Source organism: Mustela lutreola, chromosome 3 (genome assembly GCF_030435805.1).
Source record: "Mustela lutreola isolate mMusLut2 chromosome 3, mMusLut2.pri, whole genome shotgun sequence".
In the NCBI taxonomy this organism is placed as follows: Eukaryota; Metazoa; Chordata; class Mammalia; order Carnivora; family Mustelidae; genus Mustela; species Mustela lutreola.
Genome location: NC_081292.1, coordinates 116345129 through 116371791, shown reverse-complemented (window position 1 = coordinate 116371791; position 26663 = coordinate 116345129). Strand labels below are relative to the sequence as shown.

At 37.9% G+C, this 26663-nt stretch overlaps 1 protein-coding gene across 2 annotated transcripts in view; it reads right to left on the bottom strand.

Moving 5' to 3' along the window:
- UBXN4 (UBX domain protein 4) overlaps positions 1–26663 on the bottom strand; it is a 59250-nt gene that overhangs the window by 31695 nt on the left and 892 nt on the right. For both annotated transcript variants that reach the window (XM_059166734.1, XM_059166735.1), the window contains exons 2-5: positions 17111–17213; positions 13853–13881; positions 13205–13323; positions 12404–12578 (exon numbers count right to left, since the gene is read on the bottom strand). In XM_059166734.1, coding sequence (XP_059022717.1) covers positions 12404–12578; positions 13205–13323; positions 13853–13881; positions 17111–17213 — 426 coding nt within the window. The remainder of the gene's footprint in view (positions 1–12403; positions 12579–13204; positions 13324–13852; positions 13882–17110; positions 17214–26663) is intronic.

The following is a 26663-nucleotide window of genomic DNA, read 5'->3' as shown; positions in this document are numbered from 1 at the left end:
AAAAATTTCCTGGGGCATCTGGGTAGCTCAGTCAGTTAAGCATCTGACTCTCATGACCCGGAGATCTCCGGGTCATGAGATGGAGCCCTATGTGGGCTCAGCACTCAGCATAACAAATGCCTGTCCCTTTCCCTCTGCTCTTCCCCAGTTTCTGTGCTCTCTCTCTCTCAAAAAAAAAAAAAAAAGTAAATAAAATCTTAAAAAAGAAAAAAAAAATTTCCTTAAGGCCAGAATTTCCTACTTGGCTTGTAGAGAACAGCTATTTTTTGGTACTTCCCTTTAGAACCTCTGTCATTGTCTTCCTTACCACTTGCAACTTACTTGATTCTTTACATTTCTGATCTTTGAAAGAGTAAGGACCTTGAAGCAACAAAATCTGGATTCAAATCTTATCCTATTACTTTAGTAAAGTACTTAACCTGGGTATTATCTGTATAATGAGAACAGTAACCTCATAGAATTGTTATGTTAATGTATATTAATTCACATAAAAAGCTTAGACTTCTACAAAGATAGCACAAACTAAGTGCTTCAGCTATTACAGTGGTGGTGGGAATAGGAGAATAAGCAGAGCTGATGATGCACATCTATCCCTACCTCTACATTCAGTGGCATCACCTAGGTAGTGTGAAATCAGCCATAGGAGGAGTAGTACACCTTGGAAATTAGCAAATACTCCCAGCAAGGGCTCCCCATCACCCTACACCCCCCCACCCCCCGCCAGAGCCTCTTCTTTAATATTTACTGGCACATCACTAAATGCAACCCTTGAATAAGAAGTGGTTAACCACTAGCATCCAGTGTGTGTTCAATTGGAAATAAATCAATTTCATTAGTAAATTAAATTAATGCCAAGGACATTCATACCTTAATACAGCAAAAAACTTAACAGAACTTTGGAAGATAACTTGCAGGTAGTTGGGAAAAAAAAAAAAAGGTGCTGAACAACAATACAGTTAGATTTATGACTAAAAACAAAGAAAAATGGATAGATGTCATATACAGTAAGAATTCCAATGGCATGGCAGAGTTGTCTTTGGCATTGTGTAAATGACTTATGAGTATGGAATATACATTTATAACTTTATGCATGAAACAGCTTATATGAGCTTATATTTAACAGGTAATCAATGAATGAAATGTTCCAGATTTCCTAAAAACTTTTAAGCTAAAACAACGATAAACACCCAAACATAATGAAAATTTATTAGAAGTTCTAACTTCAGGTTTAAAAACATAACTGGATAATTAGGCATAATGTATCTCCCACTTACAAAGCAGTCTTGCCAAAAAATAATATATAATGAACCTAAATCTGATCAAGCCTGTAATGTTAACTACCAACTTAGAAGAATATTTACATAATACCCTAAGAATGCAGCAAAGTCCAGGTGGAGGGGAAGATGGAGGTGAAGTAGGACCTTAGGCTGGTCTCATCCCACAAATACAAATACATAACTATCAACTTATCCTAAATACACCAGTAATTGACCTGAAGACTGGCAGAACATACTCCACAACTAAAGGCAGAAAAGAAGTCACATCGAAGAAGGTAGTAAATGCAGAGACACACTTCGGAAGAGAAACAAATCATGGAAGTTGAGGTGGAGAGAGGACTGTGGTGGCAGAGAAAGGGTGAGAAACAAACAAGACAAGAGAGTGCACAGGGAAAACGAACCCACACAGCAACTGGCCTGGAAAGCAAAAGGGTCCAAATTTCATGAATTCTTCTAACCAGCAGGGCTTAAAGCCTGGAGTTTTTAAAGGTCATTGTGTTTGGCTCTGGGAGAGTTCAGAGGACACTGGGCCTGCTCTTGGAGAAAAGGCAGGGCCAAGAGCCCACAGATACTCAGCATGGAAACAGTGATCTAAATAGTACCTGGAGTCCCAGTAGGGAGGTTAGGTGCTCATCTCAGATTATATCCCAGAGAAGCAGTACTGACAGAAAGATCCCTCCAGAAACAAACAAACTGGCCAGTGCCATTTCTCTCCTTCACCCCTCAGCATAAACAGAGCCATAAGCGGGAAGCAGCACAGCACCCAGACTGGCTACCTAACTTGCTTTCAACAAGCCCTGCCATGTCACACTCTGGAAAAACTACTCTTCCCAGTCACATCTGCCTCAGTCTGGGCATGATGAGCCCTCCTCCCCAAAAGACCAGGCCAAATCCCTGCTCACAGAGCATAATCCCTAATCCCAGAGGATAGTGAGGCCTCTATTCTGGCAGCGGTGGTAACAGGTCTCATTTCAGAAGCAGACCAGGGCACACCTAGTTAAAACGCATCACTTTCTGGCCAGGAACCAAACACTATCTGCAAAAGACAGAGAAACAAAGAGAGCATCTGCAGACAGCTAGCCTGAAGCATAAAGCAACCAGGAGACAACAGCAGAGTGCACGAAGCACACATTGGACACACTCCCAGAAGCGCAGGCCCTGGGGAACAAAGGACGCTACACTGCAGGGCACTATAGGACCTCAACTTCGTTAAACCATTACCCTCAAGAACAGGAGATGTAGCAGACTTTCCTAACACAGAGAAACAGGCACAGAGACTTAGGCAAAAAGTGAAGACAGAGGAATTTGTCACAAATGGAAAACAGGACAAGACCACAGCTGGAGATCCAAGCAAAACAGATATAAGCAATATGCCTGATGGAAAATTTAAAGCAATGATCATAAGGATACTTACTGGATTTGAGGAAAGAGTAGAGGACATCACTGAAAATGAACACAGAGGTAAGAAATAACATAGCAGAGGGGCAACTGGGTGGCGCAGTCAGTTAGGCAGCTACCATCAGCTCAGGTAATGATCTCAGAGTTCTGGGATCAAGCCCTACACTGAGCTTGCTGCACAGCAAGGAGTCTGCTTCTCCTTCTTCCCCTTCCCCCAACTCATGTACACACGCATGCTCTCAAATAAATAAAATCTTTAAAAAAAAAAAAAAGAAAGAACATAGCAGAGATAAATGGCTCAATAAACGAAATGAGAAACACAACTGATGGAATGAATAGCACACTGAAAGAAGCAGAGGAATGAATTAATGACTTAGGAGACAAGAGTAATGGAAAGTAAACTGAACAAGAGCAAAAAAGAAAAAATATTATGCAAAACAAGAAGTGACTGGGAACGCAATAACAATATCAAACATAAAATTCGTATTACATGGGTCCCAGAAGAAGGAGAGAGAGAAAAGGGAACAGAGAATTTATGTGAAGAAATTAATAGCTGAAAACTTCCCAAATATGGGGAAGGAAACAAATATCCAGATCCAGGATGCACAGACGATCCCCAACAAAATCAGTAAAAGCAGATCCACACAAGACATGCTGCGATTAAAATAGTAAAATATAGTAAGAGAGAAAAAATATTAAGGAGTTCCTGTCTGGCTCAATCAGTGGAGTGTGTGAATCTTGATCTCAGGGTTGTAGGTCTGAGCCCCACATTGGGTACAGAAATTATTCAAAAATAAAATCTTAAGGGGCGCCTGGGTGGCTCAGTGGGTTAAAGCATCTGCCTTCGGCTCAGGTCATGATCCCAGGGTCCTGGGATCCAGCCCCGAATCGGGCTCTCTGCTCAGCGGGGGAATCTGCTTCCCTTCCTCTCTCTCTGCCTGCCTCTCTGCCTACTTGTGATCTCTGTCTGTCAAATAAATAAATAAAATCTTTTTTTTCTTTAAGATTTTATCCATTTTATTTGACAGAGATCACAAGTAGGCAGAGAGGCAGGCAGAGAGACAGGAGGAAGCAGGCTCCCCGCTGAGCAGAGAGCCCGATGCGGGGCTCGATCCCAGGACCCTGGGATCATGACCTGAGCCGAAGGCAGAGGCTTTAACCCACTGAGCCACCCAGGCGCCCCAATAAATAAAATCTTAAATAAATAAATAAAATAAAATCTTAAAAAAAAAAAAAAGAAAAAATATTAAGCAGCAAGACAAAAGAAGACAGTTACATACAAAGGAAATACCATAAAGTAATCAGGGGATTTTTTCCCCAGAAACTTTCCAAGCCACAAAGGAGGTGCATGATATTAAAGTGCCGAAAGGAAAAAATCTGCAGCCAGGAATACTCTATCCAGCAAGGCCATCATTCAGAATAGGAGGAGAGATTAACAGTTTCTCAGACAAACAAAAACTAAAGGATCTCATGACTACTACACCAGTCCTGCAAGTAACATTAAAGGGGACTCTTAGTGTAAAGGAAAGACCAAAAATGACAGTATGAAGTCAGGAAACACAAAATAGTAAAAATGAATATTTATGTAAAACAAAGTCAAGAGGCTCACAAAGTAAAATGATGTAAAATATGACACCATATACCTAAAACATGGGGAGGAAAATTGGTTCAAATTTAAACAACCATCAAGTTAAAACAGAGTGCTATATGGAGAATATGTTACATACAAATCTAATGGAGACCACAAATCAAAACCCACTAATAAATATGCAAAGAATAAAAATTTAAAAATCCAAATATATCACTGAAGAAAATCAGCAAACCATGAAAGAGAGAAAGAAAGGATCAGAGAAAATCTCAGATACAAACACAAAACAAGTAATAAAATGTCAATAAATACATATCTATCAATAATTACTTCAGATGTACATGGACTAAAGCTCCAAACAAGAGATACAGGGTGACAGAATGAATAAAAAAACAAGACCCATGTATATGTTGCCTATAAGAGATTCAATTTAGACCTAAATACACCTGCACTGAAAGTTAGAGGATGGGGTGTGTGGGTAGCTCAGTAGGTTAAGCATCTGCCTTCAGCTCAGGTCATGATCCCAGAGTCCTAGGATCGGGCCCCATGTGGGGCTCTCTGCTCAACAGGGAGTTTGCTTCTCCCTTTCCCTCTGCCCCTCCCCCTGCTCATAGTTTTTCTGTTTTTCTGTTTCAAATAAATAAATAAAATCTTAAAAAAAAAAAAAGTAAGTGAGGGGATGAAGAAACATTTACCATGCAAATGAATGTCAAAAGAAAGCTAGGTAGCAATACTTATATTGGACAAAACGGACTTTAAAACAAAGACTATAATGACACAAAGAAGGATACTATATAATAATAAAAGGGACAATCCAACAAGAAAATAATTGTAAATATTCATGTACCCAAACAAACAAAAAGCTGTTTCCCTAAAGAACGAAACAAGGATGGCCACTCTCACCACTTTATTCAACACAGTATTGGAAGTCCTAGCCACAACAATGAGACAACAAAAAGAAATAAAAGGCATCCAAATTGACAATGAAGAAGTAAAACTTTCACCATTTACAGATGAAAGATATTATAGTGAGAAAACCCAAAAGACTCCACCAAAAAACAGCTAGAACTGATAAATGAATTCAGTAAAGTCGCAGGTAACAAAATCATTGCACAGTAATGTTACATGTCTACACACCAATGAAGCAGCAAAAAGAGAAATTAGAAAACATTCCCACATACAACTAGACCAAAAATAATAAGATACCTAGGAATAAACCTACCCAAAGAGGTCAAAGACCAGTACTCTGAAAACTAAAACACTGATGAAAGAAAGTAAAGAGGACACAAAGAAATGGAAAGACATGCTACACCCATGGACTGGAAGAACGAGTAATGTTAAAACGTCTATACTAGGGGCACCTGGGTGGCTCAGTGGGTTAAAGCCTCTGCCTTCGGCTCAGGTCATGATCTCAGGGTCCTGGGATCGAGCCCCACATCGGGCTCTCTGTTCAGCAGGGAGCCCATTTCTCCCTCTCTTTCTACCTACTTGTGATCTCTCTCTCTGGCAAATAAGTAAATAAAACCTTTAAAAAAAAAAGTCTATACTACCCAAAGTAATCTACATATTTAATACACTCTCTAACAACATTTTTCAAAGAACTAGAACAAACAATCCTAAAATTTGTGAACCACAAAAAAGTCTCAAACAACCAAAGCAATCTTGAAAAGCAAAGCTGGAGGCATCACAATTATAAACTTGAAGTTATATCACAAAGTAGTAGTAAACAAAACAGTACAGTACTGGCACAAAAATAGACACATAGATCAATAGAACAGAAAACCAAAAATAAAGCTACAACTTATATGGTCAATTAATCTTTGAAAAAGCAGGAAACAATATGTAATGGGAAAAAGAATCTTCAACAAAAGGTACTGGGAAAACTGGAGAGCTACATGTAAAGAATGAAACTGGGCCAGTCTCTCACACTATACACAAAAATAAACTCAAAATGGATTAAAGACCCAAATGTGAGATCTGAAACCATAAAAACCCTAGAAGAGAGCACAGGCAGTAGGTTCTCTGACATCAACTATAACAACATCTTTCTAGATCCTTGTCCTGAGGCAAGGGAAACAAAAGCAAAAACTATTGGGACTACTTTGCATAGCAAAGTAAATAATCAACAAAACTAAAAGGCAACCTCTAGAATGGAAGAAGATATCTGCAAATGATATATCCGACAAAGGGTTAGTAAGTAAAATATATAAAGAACTTAACAAAAATTCAACACCCATGGGGCAACTGGCTGGCTCACTCAGTGAAGACTTATAAAGAAGACTTTATAATCTTGTGGTTTTGAGTTTGTGCCCACACTGGGTATGGAGATTATTTAAAAATAAAACCTTAGGGGTGCCTAGGTGGCTCAGTCAGTTGGGTGTCCAGCTCTTGATTTTGGCTTGGGTCATGGTCTCAGGGTGGATGGGGTCTCAGCACTCACGGTCTCAGGGATACAGTCCTGCACAGGGCTCTGTGTCCAGCAGGGAGTCTGCTTGTCCCTCTCCTGCCCCCTTCTCCTCCCCCTCCGCCCTTTCCCCACTCATATGTGCTCTAAAATATATAGAAATCTTTAAAAAAAAAAATCTTAATACAAAACCTCAACACCCCAAAAATGAATAATTCAACTTAAAAATGGGCAGAAGACATGAACAGACATTTCTCCAAAGATGACATCCAAATGGTTAACACATATATGAAAAGATGCTCATCGTCACTTATCAGGGAAATGTCACTCAAAACTACAGTGTGGTATCACCTCACACCTGCCGAAATGGTTAAAATCAAACAGAAGTATTGCAGAGAATGTGGAGGAAGGAAAACCCTCTTGTATGGTTGATGGGAATGCAAACTGGTGCAGCCACTCTGGAAAACAGTACGAAGGTTTCTCAAAAAGTTAAAAACAGAACTATCCTATTGACCTAGCAATTGCACCACTGGGTATTTACTCAAAGAGCATAAAAACACTCATTCAAAGGCATACATGCAACCCAATATCTATACAGCATTATTTACAACAGATAAATTATGGAAGCAGCCCATCGTCCACTGACTGATGCACTGTTAAAGATGATATATGTTTACACACACACACACACACACACAGAGGAATATTATTCAGCCATAAAAAAGAATGGGATCTTGTATTTGCAGCTGCATGGATGGAGCTAGAGAGTATAATGCTAAATGAAATAAGTCAGTCAGAGAAAGAAAAAAACCAATGAATTCACTCATATGGGGAATTTAAGAAACGAAACAAATAAGCAAAGGGAGAAAAAAGACAGACACAAACCACGAATCAGACTCTAACTATAGAAAATTGATGGTTACCAGAGGGGAGGTGGATGGGTGGGGGGATGGATGAAATAGGTGATGGGAATTAAGAAATGCACTTGTGATGAGCACTGGGTGATTAAAATACAAACTTAAAAAAAAGAATGCAGCAAAATCCAGACTGTGGGAAGCTACAGAAAAAAAATCAGTGAGAATGGGAATCTATTTATGAAATGAAAACTAAGATTCAAGGGGCACCTGGGTAGCTCCGTCGGTTAAGCGTCTGCCCCACATCAGGCTCCCTGCTCGGCAGGAGGCTTGCTTCTCCCTCTCCCACTCCCCCTGCTTGTGTTCCTGCTCTCGCTATCTCTCTCTCAAATAAATAAGTAAAATCTTAAAGAAAAAAAACACTCAAAAAAAAGAAAAAGAAAAAAGGAGATTCATCAAGCAGCAACAATATACTGGACTCCAAACAAATAAAAATTTAGTATAATGTAAATATTGTCTAGATAAATAATAATAAATAGGAGTTACTGTTCAATTTTCTATGTTTCATAAGGGATACCAATTTGCGGTTATTTTTTAAAGTTCTTATCTTTTACAGGCACCTGCATGGCTCAGTCAGGTAAGTGACTCACTCTTGGTCTCAGCATCACAAGTTCAAGCCCCAAGTTGGGCTCCACACTGGGCATGGACCCTACTATAGACAGGTAGATAAAGTTCTCATCTTTTACATACTAATATTTTATTTTATTTTATTTTATTTTTTTTTTTTTAAAGATTTTATTTATTTATTTGACAGAGAGAGATTACATGTAGGCAGAGAGGCAGGCAGAGAGAGAGAGAGGAGGAAGCAGGCTCCCTGCTGAGCAGAGAGCCCGATGTGGGACTCGATCCCAGAACTCTGGGATCATGACCTGAGCTGAAGGCAGCGGCTTAACCCACTGAGCCACCCAGGCGCCCCCATACTAATATTTTAAAATAAAATTATATGATGCCCAAAATTTGTTTTAAATAATAAGTTACAAAGAGATGAGGAATAGGGGGCACCAATGAAACAGTATCAGCCATGAGTTGGTAGGAATTGAAGACTCCTAAAGGCAATGAGTTCATGGGATTTCTTATATTTTCTCTACTTTTCTAGAGGTCTGAAATTTCCCATAACAAAGTGAAAAAAAAAACAACAACCCACAAAGAACTGAGATTAGAGCTTCTACTCACACCTCACACTTCAATAAGACAGAGTTTGAGTTGAAGTAAGGTAAGTGTCTACTGAAACAAAAGCATCAACACTAACAGAATCCAGAGTGTCTGTAACAATGTACAAGACACAAAAATTTCCTGACACACCACCCAAAAGGAAAAGGTGACCCATTCTCAGGAGAAAAGACAAAAAAAGGGCAATCCTGAGATGAGACAGAGCTATTATAACTTAATGAGGTAAAGGAAAATCAAATAAATTAAAAGATAAATAAAATGTTGGTAAAGGGTACACTGGGACTGAGTATCACTACTTTAACTTTCTATGAGTCACACTATTTCAAAATAAAAAGTTAGAAGAGGAGGAGGAGATAGAGGGAAGAATAAGAAAATCCAAAATAATTTTACCTGCAAATGGTACAGCCAATTTGGAAGACAGCTTGCTGGCTTCTTACAAAACTAAACATTTCCTGAGAGCACAATCCAGCTATCACGAGCTTGGTATTTACCCAAGGACTCATTAGTTTTAACAAAATGTATCACTTTGGTGGAGGATGTATATAGTGGGGCAGAAGGTATAGAGGAAATCTGTTCCTTCCTCTTAATTTTGCTATAAACATAGAACTACTCAGTTGGTTAAGCATCTGATTCTTGATTTTGACTCAGGTCAAAAAAACTTATGTAAACACAGAAACCTGCACACAGATGCTTACAGTTTTATTCATAACTGCTAACTTGGAAGAAACCAAGATGACTCTTCAGTAGGTGAACAGATTCATAAACTGTGGTACATCTAGACAATGGAATATCATTCAGCTCTAAAAGAAATGAGCTATCAAGTGATGAAAAGACACGAGGGAAGCTTAAATGCCTATTACTAAGTGAAAGAAGCCAATCTGAAAAGACTACTGTACGACACTCTGGAAAAGGCAAAAACTACGAAGACTAAAAAAATCAGTAAGAATGAATAGGCTGAGCACAAAGGACCTTAGGGCAGTACAAATACTTTGTTCTATACTGATGCCATAACAATGGATACATGCCATAATACATTTGTCCAAACTCACAGAATGTATTAACATCAAGAGAAAACTCTAATGTAAAGTATGGATTTTGCCTGATTATAATATGTCAAATGTGGACATTTTAACAAAATGTATCACTTTGGTGGAGGATGTATATAGTGGGGCAGAAGGTATAGAGGAAATCTGTTCCTTCCTCTTAATTTTGCTATAAACATAGAACTGCTCAGTTGGTTAAGCATCTGATTCTTGATTTTGACTCAGGTCATGATCTCAGGGTCGTGAGATCGAGCCCCACATGGGGCTCTGTACTGAGCATGGAGCCTGCTTAATATTCTCTCTCTTTCTTCCCCTTCCTGACTTGTGCAAGTTCTCTCTCTCTAAAAATAAAACCATAAAAAATATTTTAAAAGTCTATTACAAAAAGTTAACTTAAAAATTATTACCAAGGGGTGCCTGGGTGGCTCAGTGGGTTAAAGCCTCTGCCTTCAGCTCAGGTCATGATCCCAGGGTCCTGGGATCGAGCTCCGAATCAGGCTCTCTGCTCAGCAGGGAGCCTGCTTCCTCCTCTCTCTCTGCCTGCCTCTCTGTCTACTTGTGATCTCTGTCAAAAAAAAATAAAAATAAAAATAAAAATTCAGTAGGGGTACCTGGCTAACTCAGTAGAGAATATGACTCCTAATCTCAGGGTTTTAAATCTGAGCTCCACAGTGGACACAGAGATTACTTAAAATAAAAATCTTAAAACAAAAATTAAAAAAAAAAAACAATTCATTAGATGGGCTTAAGAGTAGAAAGATGATAAAAGTCGGTGAACTTACAGATCAGTAAGATTATCCAATCTAAATAAGAGGGGAAAAAAAAGAAAAATGTGAATCTGTGGGATAATATCAAGAAGCCTAACATATATGCAATTATTTCCAGCAAGGTAAGAGAAAAATATTTCAATAAATAATGGCTCCAAATTCCCCAAATTTAGCAAAAATCATATATTTACAGATTTAAGAAGCTCAGCAAACCCCAAGCAGAATAAACACAAAGAAAAAGCAGAATACAGTCAAACTGCTAAAAGCCAAAGAAAGAGAAAATCCTGAAAGCAGAGAGAAAAGCAATATATTCCATATATGGGAAACACTGCTATCAACAGAAACTTCTCATCAGAAAACTATGGAGCCCAGAAGATCCCTAAAGTGTTGAAAAAAATAACTGTAAACCCCAAATTTTGTGTCTAGTAAAAATATCTTTCTAGAGTGAAGATAAAACGGACACTTTCATTTTTCAGAGACAAAGGAATTATTTTGCCAAAAGACCTGAGTAATCAGAAATACTAAGCAAGGAGTACTTGGGTGGCTAAGTCATTGAATGTCTAACTCTTGATTTCAGCTCAGGTCATATTCTCATGTGTGGTAAGACAGAGCCTTGCACTGGGTTCCACGCTCAGCAGGGAGTCTGCTTGAAAATTCTCCCCCACCCTGTCCCTCCTTCCACTTGAGTGCCCTCTCTAATAAATAAATACATCTTAAAAAAAAAAAAGGTGGGGGTGCCTGGTGGCTCAGTCGATAAACATCTGCCTTCAGCTCAGGTCATGATCCCAGAGTCCAGCGATCAAGCCTCGCTTTGGGCTCCCTGCTCAGCAGGAAGCCTGCTTCTCCCTCTCCTACTCCCCCTGCTTGTTCCCTCTCTCACTGTCTTTGTATCAAATAAATAAAAAATATCTTTAAAAAAAAAAAAAAAAGAAAGAAAAGAAATGCTAAGGGAAGTATTTCAGGTGAGGAAAAACAATACCAGAGGAAAACATATTCAAAAGGGAACAAAGAATTTGGCAATGATAAGTATCCAAGTAAATGTAAAAGTTAAGTATCCTGCTATACAGCTATATGGGCTACATTCATTATAGCATTCCCTAGTTTTGTGTGCATCCAGAACCTAAGCGATCTGGAGATGAAAACCTCAAAATGAGACTGAGAGGGGACCTGGCAGCTATTCTTCAAATATTCAAAACCTGTTACATATAACTTCAGCTAGAGTAGAATTATCTTTTAGGATACTAATCTACTAACTTCTAACTTTTTATATAACTCTGTGTTGCCCAATACAAAGATATTTTACACCAAGCATCTTTGAACACAAATCCCTAATGTATGGTATAAATTTTCTCTTTTGCCTTTTTCTATCAACCCCTCTGCAATCACATCTCTTATTTCCACAATTTTACAGTTACCTTTAATTCTAATCTCTAAAAATGCAAATACTATTTTTTAAATGTGTATAGCATATTACAGGTCATAAAAACAATTCCAAATACATTAGTTCATTTCAACCTTTCAAAATCCTCTGGCTGGAAAGATATTTATAAAATTGTTAAGTGTCATAATAACAGTCCCTGAATATAGCACAGTAAAAGAAATTACAATTCAACTATTCTGGACTGTTGCCTATTTGGATTTGAAAGGCATATTCACTGACTTCATTCTCTTCTGCGACTATCAGACCAACACATGTATTTAAGACAACCCTTAAGTCTTAAGTTAAATGAATATGACAGAGGAGAAACAGTATTTTTCTTTTTAAGGATATTAATCCCTGACCTTTAAAACAAAATGATGGAGCACTTCTACCTATACCCAAAAGGGTACACTAAAAATTACCTGTTGCAGAATCTGACTTTCTGTCAGAAGTGGGTGGTGTCTCACAAAGCTCCGCATTTCTGGACTGAGAGTTTTCAGAAGTGTTGTTAGGTTCACACAAGGTGGGTGGAGTAGAGACTGAACTTTCTGACTGGCTGCCATTTGCCACCGATGTTTCACCTTTTAATGAGTGCATCTAGGGCGAAAATACACTGGAATTTAATAAATAGGTAAGAATCTAAACCTACCTGGCAGATGATGCCAAAATAAAAGCCAACTGTCTCCATAAGAGGGAAAAGTACTAAACCTTCTAAATAGATGAATATAAACTGTATAATCCTAAACATGGCATAATCACACTGTAGAATTCAACTACAATGTGACAAGAGCATAAAAAGATTTTCAAAGCACACGGATTTTCCTTCAAATTGTTCAAGGAAAAAAGTTTCAAGCTATCTTAGCCATTTGCCCAAAGGGGATACTAATGAGAAACTGACTAAATTCCTTAAAATGTGTCAAGCAATACAGTTTGGGACCTTAATGTAAAACCTTTCTCTTGCAACAAAGTAATAGTGATGCTTATTATTAGTTGACTGAGGGAGGAAAAAAGAAGGGAGAGTAAGAAGTCACTCATTAGGTTCAGGTACTTATAACTTCACAATGCTATATTCAAAATCAATCCAGGAAAATATTTACTACCTTTAAAGTTTAATGGCATGGCAAGTTCCCGGTTATACAGACAGCTCCAAAAATACTCCAATGTCAAGTTTCTGACACACCATTTTCCCATGTTTATAAAAAAGAAATTCTGTTCTTTCTCACCTGCCGGACTTTGTGAATTCTGGTAACAAGTTCATCTGCAGAAACACTTCCTGCTATTACTTCCAAGGGAATTCCACTGTCTCCGATAAAGAAACTGGATGGAACACACACTACGGGATCTGTACAATTTAATTAAGTCTAACAATTCATGAAAAACAAGGCGATAATTTCATGAAATACTACTGACAACAAAGCAAAACAAATCTTTGTGAATTTCACAATGTTACCAGCTAACATGTTTACTAATTAATTTCAACTACCTTATCATTATGCTTGTCATACATGTGATAAACTAATGATTTATCTGTATTGTATAACTGAGTGGGGAATCATCCACTACATTCTCCTCCTTTGTAACTTCTACATCTATCTTGCAGCTTGACAGCTTCTTCTAACATTCCAACCAAACTGTCCCATATTGCTTTCCAGATATTGATAGTAAATATGATCCCCATTGCTACAATAGGGATCCCTATGATCCCCTTTGTATTATCTCAAAGAACACTTAGTAGTATAAATTTCCCATAAACAAGAATGCAAGAGTTCCTAAATAAAAATGATTAATTTCAAAATGTCATGAATTAACCAAAAGAAAGGCAATTCCTCAAGCAAAATATCTGTCCAACCAATTCTTTATTGAAAGGATACAGATTTGTGAAAATTGTAGGCAGGCTTCACTGTAAAACAAATTCAAACAGAAAATCACTAGATATATGCGTTTCCCCAATACTCAGTTGTTTCATAAAAATTTACTGATATCATTAAAATGATTTTTTGAAGCACTATTTTCTTTCATATTCATCAGCTGGAAGGAGAAAAGTACAATTCTTATTTTACAGACCTTTTCTGGTTTTTTAATTTTCAGATTATATTCATTCCTGGAACCCACAAACTGGTGGCCGGATCTGATGACTAAAATCAAGTAGGTCTCTGCCATGTTGCTTCCTAAGCATCAAGTATTCCTGAATACAATATCTTAACTTGTAACAACAGAATATTAATGCTTATGATTTACTTGTGCAAATGATAATACAGTACTTTGTATTAATATTTCAAAACAACCTAAGTATCCACTAGTAAAAATTAACTAAGCAGTCTTAAAAAAAGACAGAAAAAAGGTATATCAAAATGCTACCACTTCTGTAAAAAAGAGAGGATAATAAACAAGAATGTAAGAGAGGGGAGGGAAATAAATTTTCCTGATTTGGTCACTCCAGAGAAGGGGAACTAGGTGGTTAGGGACAGGGATAAAGTGAGGCTTTACATTCTGATACAAGTAAGACATACTAATCAATGTAGAGTAGTAATATCAAGAATCAAATTAGTATTTTCAAGAATTAGAAAATTGTTTCATTTTCTGAATATAAACCATAATTACCATAAAATCATCTGAAAACTGAATGGGAAAAGTATAAAGAAAAGAAGTACCAAGAGTTCTATCTTCCCAAAAATAACCAAAGTGAACTTTAAAAAAAAGATTTATTTATTTTAAGGGGAGGCAGGGGCAAAGGGAGAGGAGGAAAAAAAAATCTTCAAGTAGACTCCCTGTTGAGTACAGAGCCCAATGCAGGGCTCTATCCCAGGACCCTGACATCATGACCTGAGCAGAAATCAAGAGTGGCACTCTAAAATCCCTGAGCTACCCAGGCAGGTGCCCCACCAATGTAAACTTTTGATGCATTCCGTAACAGTTTATTTTCAACATGGGCTATCTCCATAAATAAATACACACTAGAATACTACAAGAACATTAATTTCATAATTTTTATATAGTAAATAAAGTTAACTTTTCATCATATTAGATTCTATTAGCAGGCAGTTCATAAAGAAACAGTCCATAAAGAAACGTCACTACACACGGGTATTCCTGCAAATGATTTTAGAAATTTGTTTTTAGAAAAGAAAGAAAAAAAATAATTTTTTTTTTTTAAATGTTAAATACAGGGCTCCTGGGTAGCTCAGTTGGTTAAGTGTCGACTCTTAGTTTTGGCTCAGGGCATGATCTCAGGGATGTGAGATCAAGTCCTGCAATGGGCTCCTCACAGACCATGGAACCTACTTATGATTCTCTTTCCCTCTCCCTCTTGTCCCTCCTCTATCCCCCTTCCTTTTTCTCAAAAGAAAAATTGGTAGTTACATCAGTCTGTGTATAACCTGTATAAAAATTTGTATAAAAATCCTGATATTCTAAAAAAAAAAAAAAAAATCCTGATATTCTCATTTCTTCCATGTTTCCAATATACCCCTATATTCCTCCTGCCATTACTGGTGCTTCTGGAAATAATGGATAATATAAATGATAGGATATACATTAAATGGTAAGATTCTTTTTTTTAAAGTATTACAGCTCAATAAATACATAGTTCAACAATTCCTACTGTGAGGCAAACCACTGTGATTTGTTTTATGACATTTTTATATTAAAAAATTTTTAATGAAAAATTTGCAAACTGAGGCACCTGGTTGGCTCAGTCAGAAGAGCATGTGACTCCTAATCTCAGGGTCATGAGTTCTGAGTCCCACCATGGATGTAGAAATTACTTAAATAAATAAAATTTTTTTTAAAAACCCTACTAACTTACAGGTAAATTGCAAATTATTTTGATCTTGACGGTAATTTTTAACCATCACTCATTCATTCTGATATTATCAGTATCCAAAGGACAGGAATACCATTTTATAGCTGCTAATGAATTACTGTTTCTAGGCACTGATCATTGATGCCTGCTGCTAACATCATAAAGACAACAAGTCATTATATGTCTTCTAATGGAAGAATGGAAGACATACCACCATTTATGAAGTAGTCATCATGGAAAAAAAAAAAAAATCTAACCTGAATCCAACTGTCAATTTACAGGAAATAGATGATAGAGGAACAAACTAGGTAACACTAACAGGGATGCAGTCAACAAAATTCATACTGCAGGAAACTAAAGAATGAATCTCCTAGTTTCCCTAAAATATTAACTGCAAAGAAAAAAAGGGGGGGGGGAGTCTACAGACTAAAAGAGACTTGAGAGGTCAACACATCACAATGTGTAGACCTTGATGGATCCTGTGTCAAACAAACTATAATAAATTTAGAATACAACTTTGACATAGATAAGACAACAGAAAATGTGAACAGTAGCTGGATATGTGCTATTAAGAAACAGTTATTATTTTTTTAGTATTATAGCTATGTTAAGAAATTTAGTTTTTCACATACTAAATTTAGATTAATTAATGTTAAAAAAATATATCTTCCAGAGACATACTAAAATATTTATCAATGAAGTGACACGAAGACTATTTGCCTCAAAATTATATGGGATGGGTGGAAATGGGTCATGGTACTGATGAAACAAGACTGACTAAAAATTGAGAATTACCAAAGTAGCTGACAAGTACATGGGAGTTCATTATACTATTCACTTACTTTTGTGTATGTTTGAAATTTTCTACAATAAAAAAAAAAAAAAAGACATTTTTAAGTAGGGTTGGGGATAGAAGGAATGGATTGACAAATAAGAGACTTGCAGATAACAAGTACTGTGAGGGACCTAAAAAAGTCCTTACTCCCACTGAAGTAAACAGCTTCATTCCTAAAAATAGGATCCAAAAGAGTGGTCAACCTTTCAGAGATAACTGATATATAATTTACAGTTACTTCTAAGTTCTTAGAAGCTGAGGATCACAGTTCCTTTGCATTCCTAGTACACGTCACATTGTTGTTTGGTGGACCAGCAGAACTTAAAGTTTTTCAGCAAGATACCATGATGTATTTGGAAAATGGCAATCAGAATTTAAGTTCCTAATATGCCTTACAGAAAAATCAACATTCTTAAAGTCTAAGAGTATCACCATAAATCACAAAAGACAATTATTATAATACTTTAAAAATTAATACTTTTATAAGCAAACCTTTTGGTATCGATTTTAATAGCAACAAAACTGTCTGAAGATGCTTCTGTCACTTTCTCATCTTCCCAACTTGCAGCCATCTGTGTAGACTGCTCATCATCACCTGTAAAACATTTCACGGATACTTATAAGGCCAATATCTGCTGATTCTTTCCCCTTGGAATATGGAATTTCAAATAAAATATATAATTCCACAAATACTACAAATAAATTGGTATTTTCTACCAAGTGTGAAAACTAAAATTTTCCAATAAAGTGAAAAGCATGATTATATGCACTGTTAACTTTATAAAAAGTAACAAAAAACAGCTTAGGCTGCCAAAAATATATATATATATATATGAAGATGTAATGAAAAAGAATGAAGCTATCTAGATTTTACAAAATATTTTCTAAAAAAAGACATCCAAATTATGAAGCAAGTAGTACCACAGTAATTACAAGTCATCGTGGAAATGTACAGCAGCTATTCTGGCTTTTGTACACGTGATTTTAGAATAAATATGCAATAGCCTTCCTTTATGTAGTACTTTTCTGTCAAGCTCAATGTCCCCACACCACAGCATCACTCTCCAGAATTCCCCCAAGGTAGACAGAAGCAGGTGCAGTTGTGATTGCAGTTTTGGACTTGCTTTTTATCACAGGTACGTTAATTTTAGAAGATATACTTATCCAGGGGCACCTGGGTAGCTCAGTAGGTTAAGTGTCCACTCCTGACTTCGGCTCAGGTCATGATCTCAGCATCCTGAGACAGAGACCTGAGATGGGCTCTGCACTCAGCAGGAGTCTGCTCCTCTCTCTCCCTTTCTCTCTGCTCCTCCCCCTGCTTGCAAGCATGCAGGCATGCTCTCTCTCTCTCTAAAGTAAATAAATCTCAAAAGAAAAAAAAAAAAAAGGTATGCTGATCCAAAAGTTATCTATGGTGATAGAACTCAGCATATTAGTTACCTGGGTAGAGGTGCTACTGATTGGGAAAGAGCATGAAGGAGCCTTCTGGGGGTGCTGGAAATATTTATATCTTCTCTGGATGAGAGTTACATGAGTGTGTTAATACATAAAAATTCACTGAGGGGTGCTTGGGTGTCTCAGTGAGTTAAGCCTCTGCCTTTGGCTCAGGTCACGATCTCAGGGTCCTGGGATAGAGCCCCGAGTTGGGCTCTCTGCTCAGCAGGGAGCCTGCTTCCCCCTCTCTCTTTCTCTGCCTCTCTGCCTACTTGTGCTTTCTGTCTGTCAAATAAACAAATAAAAAATTCACTTAGCTGCTCACTTAATATACTTCACTGTATGTCATACTTCAATGACAAAATGTTTTAAAAGTTCTATCTATCAAGATATTACTTCCTTTTTAGACTTAAAATGCCTAGACTTTGATGTAACCACTTACTGATGGACAGAAGGAAACTTACCCAAGTAAGTCAAGAAAAATACTTCTGACGTTTAGCAGAAGTGCTTTCTCAAAGGTGAACAACCTCTGCCAATTTACAGATTTAAAAAGTTCTCAGGTCAAATTTTTTGTTTAACAAAAATGAATTAGGGGCGCCTGGGTGGCTCAGTGGTTTGGGCTGCTGCCTTTGGCTCGGGTCATGATCTCAGGGTCCTGGGATCGAGCCCCCGCATCGGGCTCCCTGCTCCGCAGGAAGCCTGCTTCTCTCTCTCTCTCTCTCTCTCTCTGCCTGCCTCTCTGCCTACTTGTGATCTCTGTCAAATAAATAAATAAAATCTTTAAACAAACAAACAAACAAACAAAAATGAATTACAAATACAAAAAAAAAAAATTCTGTATCTGTTCTTCCGTAAGTTGTTTTCTTCTCATGTGTAGCTATTTTCCCAATCCACCCTCAGCCTTCCTCATCTCAGTTACCTGTTTGAGGTAATTCCATCCCTTCAGTTTTTAGGCCAGAAACTAGTTATCCCTGACTTCAGCTCTCTCTCCAAGATATATGCAGAATGTAACTATTTCTTACCACTTTCACTGCTACCACCCTGATTTAAGCTACCACATCTCACCTAAATGATTACAATAGCCTCCTAACTGGTTTCCCTGCTCATTCTAGCAGCCCCATCAATGCCAATCAATACAGTTTTCATTCCATCTTTAAAATACCACAAATGGGGGCACCTGGGTGGCTCAGTGGGTTAAAGCCTCTGCCTTTGGCTCAGGTCATGGTCTTTGTTCTGGGATGGAGCCCTCGTCGGGCTCTCTGCTCAGCAGGGAGCCTGCTTCCCCCTCTCTCTCTGCCTGCCTCTGCCTACTTGTGATAGCTCTCTCTGCGTGTGTGTCAAATAAATAAAATCTTTTTAAAAAATACCACAAATAAGTCTGAAAAATCATCCAGCATCTTGCTGTTGAGGTAGCTGGACAACTTAGATCTTATTCATCAGTCTCCTGAACTCTTCCTTTCTCAGAAACATAGATACTGTCCAAAAATTTTCTGATATCTTTGTTTTTAACTGTTGTGGCTTGCTAAATCAAAGCAGCTGAGTTTGATACAAGTCCAATGTCATTTCCTTCAAGAATTAACTCATCTTTCTGAACTTGAGATACTGAACAAACAATACGTGGCCCCATTCAAACCCGCAGATGTGTTTTCCATCCAAGAAATTCTAGATTTTAACAAAAGAACCATTCTCCCGAATAACAATATTGATGGGGAAGTGATCATACAAAGACCTCATCTTGTAAGGGAAGCCTAGCGTAGCCCCCTTGATCATGTTGTTTTGTTTTGTTTTTTAAAGTAATCTCCACAACCCATTTTGGGCTCAAACTCACCACCCCACGTCAAGAATCACATGTTCTGGGCGCCTGGGTGGCTCAGTGGGTTAAGCTGCTGCCTTCAGCTCAGGTCATGATCTCAGGGTCCTGGGATCGAGTCCCACATCGGGCTCTCTGCTCAGCTGGGAGCCTGCTTCTCATTCTCTCTCTCTCTCTCTCTGCCTGCCTCTCTGTCTACTTGTGATCTCTGTCTGTCAAACAAACAAATAAAATCTTAAAAAAAAAAAAAAAAAAGAATCACATGTTCTACTGACTTAGCAAGCCAGGAGCAACCTGTCCCCCAGATTATATACTGTACATGACTACAGGTTATGTGAACAGTAGCCAGTTCTTTCCTATTTCCCCACCATTTGTCAACTCAGAGCCTCCTCTTTCTCCTTCCGAAGAGATGGAGTCCTACACTGACATGACTAAAGTCCCTTTGCAGGGTTCCTCTGGGGCCTTTCACAGTAACTGTGCATCCCTTCACAGTGATGTCGACATTTTCTGGAATGCCAAGTCTGACTGCTGACTGCAGTAGATGTGGCAAAGCTGTTCAGTCGATTATTAGCATGGCAACTTTAATTAAGAGTCTTACCACATCAATACTCTGCTCAAAATCTACAATGGCTCCCAATTTCCCTTACATTATAAGTCAAAGTCCCTACAAATGGCCTCACGCCTCCAGTTACCTCTCTGACCTCCTATCTCTTTACCTTTTTCCTATTCTGCTAATATAGAAAGACGCTTACTTTAAGGTCTTTGTACTAGTTGCTTCCTCTACCTTGAATATTCTCCCCACAGATATTTACATGGTCAACACTCAACTCCCTTAAGTTCTTGGTCAAATATTACCTTCTCAATAAAGGCTTCCCTACTATATGCTACTTTTTTTTTTTATTGTGTTATGTTAGTCACCATACAACACATCATTAGTTTTTGATGTACCGTTCCAAGATTCATTGCTTACATATAACACCCAGTACTCCATGCACTACATGTCCTCCTTAATTACCCACCACCAGGATCACCCATCCCCTCCACCCTTCTCCTCTCAAAAACCCTCAGTTTCTCAGAGTCCACAGTCTCTCGTGGTTTGTCTCCTACTCTGATTTCCCCCTCTTCACTTTTCCTTTCCTTCTCCTAATGTCCTCCATGTTATTCCTTATGTTCTACAAGTAAGTGAAACCATATGATAATTGACTTTTTCTGCTTGACTTATTTCACTGAACATAATCTCCTTCCAGTTCCCTCCATGTTGATACAAAAGTTGGGTATTCATCCTTTCTGATGCCTGAGTAATATTCCATTTATATATGGACCTCATCATCTTTATCCATTTGTCTGTTGAAGGGCATCTCGGCTCTTTCCAGTTTGGCTATTGTGGACATTGCTGCTATAAGCATTGGGGTACATATGGCCCTTCTTTTCACTACATCTGTATCTTTGGGGTAAATACCCAGTAGACTATACACTACTTTAAAATGACAGCCTTTAGGGGCAGCTAGCTGGCTTAGTTAGTAGAGCATGCAACTCTTTTTGATCTCAGGGTCATGAGCTCAAGGCCCACAAGTCCCATATATAAATACAAATAAAAAATAAAATGACAGCCTTCAGACATTCCCAAAGTTCCCTAATTTCCTAGTCTTTTTTCCCCTGTAATACTTTTGACCTTCCAACAGACCATGTGTTTACTTATTATATTTACTGTCCCCCACAAATTAGAATGCAGGCTCCATGAGAGCAAGGATTATTTTTTTAATATAATTTTTATTATATCTTTTTAAATATAATTTTTTAATATAACTCAAATGCCTACAACACAACCTGGCATATGTTAAGTACCTGACATATAGCAAGCTCTCAATAAGTATTCTGTGGAACGAATAGCTAAATTTCTTGTAGAGTAAGTATCCTGGCATACCTATAATAATTGACTAATGCTGCATATTTGAGTATTTTCTATGTGAGATGATCCAGGAAGAGGAGCTTGACAAATCTGGCCATGGAGAAGTAAAGAGGGAGTAGAACACACCAGCAGATCAGGACCAAAAAGAATGCCCATTAGCAGATTCCCAGATGTTGAGAAAGCAAATGGGGAAAATTATCATTTGCAGCGACATCATTCTGAGCACATCTTCCAACACTGTGGGGTGGCACGTAAAATTCCAAGTGAATGACAAAATTATCAACCTAGAAAATAGCTATATGGGAACATTCTTACTACAAACATTCTTAGAGAAGAATGTGAGGCAAGAAAGACCCTTTTTATTCATTCTTTTTTCATACATTCACGATTTTATTCTACATTTACTTTGTCCGAGGCAATGGGCTATAGATAAGCTAAATATGAAACAAATGAGATACTGTCTGCTCTCAGTGGAGTTTAAAAATCTAATGCTACAAAAAATGTACTTTTTTTGTAAACAATTATAAATAATTATACTAATAAATACTATGAAAAAAAGAACAGATCTAAGAAAATAATGAGACCTTTTGAGATCAGACAGGGAAGCCTTCTCCAGGGTGACATTTAAGGTAAGACCTAAAGGATGAAAAAGCTGAGCTGGGCCAAGAGCCTGAACAGTTCACTAAGCAGGATTTTATGCGTAGGAAAAGGCCTGTGCGACTGTGTGACTGTGTGTCATAAACAACACGGAACATGAGATAAGAGATGACTAAAGAGTTGAGATTCAAAGATAACTCCCACAGTACGGTTTATCAATCTGGATGTAAAAGTCACGCCATTTACTAAATGAACAACACTGGTGGGGAGAAAAACAAGTTCAGGCAGTAAATATACTTTTATACTTGAGGATCTTGTGAGGCATCTAAGTGGGGATGACAAGGGGATAGCTAGAAGTATGGATGTCCTGCTCTGAAGTTGGTACTTTTCAGTATGTTGTACCACATGGGGACAGTCCCAAATATCACATGCCCACTAGCAGTGTCTGTCCATAACTCAGCTTAGTGGCAGCAGCAACAGCTGCTTGACCAACAGAGATGTAAGGCTGAATGGAATTACTTAACTCACTGAGACTCACCTTAATTCTACAGAGTAAAATTACTAACCAACTTTAGTATCTTTACTTACTTATTAATCAGTACATGAACTATGCTATGGAGTTAGGCCAGCCTAAATTTTTAGTAGGAAATGTTGTATCTTTGGTAGTATCAGCAGCATCCAAAGTAAAGACACTTAAAAAGAACAATACAGGGGCATCTAGCTAGCTCAGTAGGTAGAGCATGTGACTCTTGATCTCAGGGTTGTGAGTTCTGAGCCTCACACTGGGTGTAGAAATTTTTTAAAAAATAAAATAAAATCTTAAAAACAAACAAACAAAAGAACAATACAAACTCAGAAGCAAAGAGTTGCAGAGCTTAGTACAGCCAGGAATTCCAACCCAGAAAATGTCAACTAGTCAAAATCTAAAAGCTTTTGTGGTCTTTCTGAATCAAAAAAGGCAGTAAATAGTGTCTGTCATGAAAAGTTTAGCCCACTAGCAACACTAGTCTGTGAACTGACACTTTGCTTCAGGATCCTTGTCAGAATATTCTACCTTCCCAAAAACAGAATCACAATCTTCAGTTTTATTTCTTTCAAGTTACAAAGATATAACACTTTAAAAATATTTGCTAAGTTCTTGTCTGAATTAGTAGTAATCTCTCCAGTTTTAATTCTATAATTTTCTTTAATTCATCCACGAAAATTTCACTAAATATAAACAACCTGCCTAAAGTGCTTCCCAACTGAGGGGTTATATGAAACAAAGTATGCCCTCAAGACCATTCTTCCAGCCTTTCAGATATCTTTTTAATTTTCTTTTTTTTAAATTTTTATTTATTGAGAGAGAGAAAGAGAGCGAGCATGAGAGGGGAGAAGGTCAGAGGGAGAAGCAGACTCCCCGTGGTGCTGGGAGCCCAATGCGAGACTGATCCCGGGACTCCAGGATCACGACCTGAGCCAAAGGCAGTCGCTTAACTAACTGAGCCACCCAGGCACCCTTAATTTTCTTTTTTTTTTTTTTTTTAAACATCTTAATTTTATTTTTCTCAGTGTTTCAAGATTTACTGTTTCTTTCTAATTTTCTACTGAATTGCTTTACTTTTGTCAGGGTATCCCATCTAAAAAAATCATGAGTTCTGGCTATAACAAAGGTCCAGGCAATATGTAAGGGTTGCAGTTTCAAGACCCCACTAACTACATACTCCTAGAGTGAAACTAATCCCACCTAGTGTTCGGGATTAATGTACGAAAACTCTAGAAAAGCCAACAGTATTTTAAACAGGCCAAGAGGCAAACTCCTTTGACAGATGCTAACGGAGTTCCTACAAACATTCAACAGAGTCACAGATATTCCGCAAACATGTAATATGTGCTCATCAGTAAGTTGTTAATGGAATACACACACATACAAACAGAGAATCCCAAAGACCTCTAACTTTATTTTGCTACAGTAATAACTAGCACTGTTTCCTAATGTTCGTTAATTAAATCTAGCATTTCTTATTTCAAATTAACTATTTAGCCCAAAAGTATCTTCTAGGAACATTTAGACACCATCAGTTGTGGTTTTAGTTTCAAAAATGACTACCATCAAGGAGCCTGGGTGGTTCAGTCGGTTAAGTGTCTGACTCCTGATTTCAGCTCAGGTCATTATCTCAGGGTCCTGGGATCAAAGCTGGCATTGGGCTCCCCACTCAGCTGGGAGTCTGCCTGAGGATTCTCTCTCTCTCATTCTGCCCCTCCCCCATAAAACAAATACATATATACATATATATATATATATATATATATATATATTTTTTTTTTTTTTTTTTAAATGACTACTGGGGCACCCTGTGTGGCTCAGTCAAAAAGCATCTGCCTGGGGCGCCTGGGTGGCCCAGTGGGTTAGGCCTCTGCCTTCAGCTCAGGTCATGGTCCCAGGGTCCTGGGATCAAGCCCCGCATCGTGCACTCTACTCAGCGGAGAGCCTGCTTCCTCCTCTCTCTCTGCCTGCCTCTCTGCCTACTTGTGATCTCTGTCTGTCAAATAAATAAACAAAATCTTAAAAAAAAAAAAAAAAAGCATCTGCCTTTGGCTCAGGCCATGATCCCAGGGTTCTGGGATCAAGCCCCACCCTGGACTCCCTGCTGGGCGCCTGGGTGGCTCAGTGGGTTAAAGCCTCTGCCTTCAGCTCAGGTCATGATCCCAGAGTCCTGGGACAGGGCCCCATATTGAGCTCTCTGCTCAGCAGGGAGCCTGCTTCCTCCTCTCTCTCCCTCTGCCTGCCTCTGCCTACTTGTGAATTCTGTCAAATAAATATCTTTTTTTAAAAAATTAAAAATAAATTAAAACAGGGGCGCCTGGTTGGCTCAGTGGGTTAAGCCGCTGCCTTCGGCTCAGGTCATGCATGATCTCAGGGTTCAGGGATCGAGCCCTGCATCGGGCTCTCTGCTCAGCGGGGGGCCTGCTTCCCTTCCTCTCTCTCTGCCTGCTTCTCTGCCTACTTGTAATCTCTGTCTGTCAAATAAATAAACAAAATCTTTAAAAATAAATAAATAAAATGAAAATTAATTAATTAATTAAAACAAATTTAAAAATTAAAAATTGACTACCATAATCCTAGATTTCCTGACTTCTATATCAATTTCATTAATCCATGAGGTCTACAGTTGCTCAGTTTTTCTCAAGAAACAAAAAGCAAAACAAAAAACACAGCTTTTGGAAGCTGCTAAAAAAAAATTTGTCAGGACAAGATGGAAATATTTTGTGATCCTGGTGCACATCACTTAACCACTGTGGACACAAATTTCCTCAACTAAGAAATGAGTACAGGGTGCCTCAGCTGGTTGGGCAACTACTTTCGGCTCAGGTCATGATCCTGGAGTCCCAGGATCGAATCCCACATCGGGCCCCCAGCTCCACGGGGAGTCTGCTTCTCCCTCTGACCTTCTCTCCTCTCATGCTCTCTCTCACTGTCTCTCTCAAATAAATAAATAAATAAATAAATAAATAAAAAGAAATGGGTACAATAATATCTGCTCTACTTATAAAGAATCAAGGAGATTTTATGTGAAAAACAACTTAAAATGTCATAAAACTACTACTATGCTCCTAATAAGTATAGATAATTTAATTTTCCTTTCCTTTTTAATCCCTTTTTATCCCACTTTTTCTTCTTATAGGATTATAGCAGTTATACATCTAAAATATAACTCTAAAGACACATAAGAGGATCAAACTGCTCTTCTAATTAACAATTAACTAAAAATTTGTCATAACTTAAAACAATTATAAATTTCAAACTTGATTTGAAGTGAAGCTCATATTTTAGCCTCTGTTCACGGCGTTGCATAAAGTTATAGAGCTGCTATCTAGTCTCCCAAGGGTCATTAAGTTAATGAGTACACCGTTATTAAGCATAAATTGCTGAAATAATACACCTCAAATTAATAGAAATCACAAACACTAATTTGGCTCATATGACGAGAATAGCAAAACCATAGAGGCTTAGGTCTACTGTAAATCTAGAAGATTTTTGTAATAAAATAGGGTAGTCATAAAAGACGGAGCAAAATAAACTAGAGTAACACAGGATAAATGAGTTAGCTCAGGTTCTCGAAACTACAGACATTAGACTAGGTAGACAAAACGAACCAAAGACTGAAAGGCTACTTCTTCTAAACAAACGGTACAAAAACCAAGTTGCAACAAAGCAAATACTCCACATTAGACTCTCCCCCTGTTAGAATTAAAAAAAAAAAAAAAATCCAACCTATATAAAGCTCAAAAGTTTGCGTTTCAGGAACGTACGA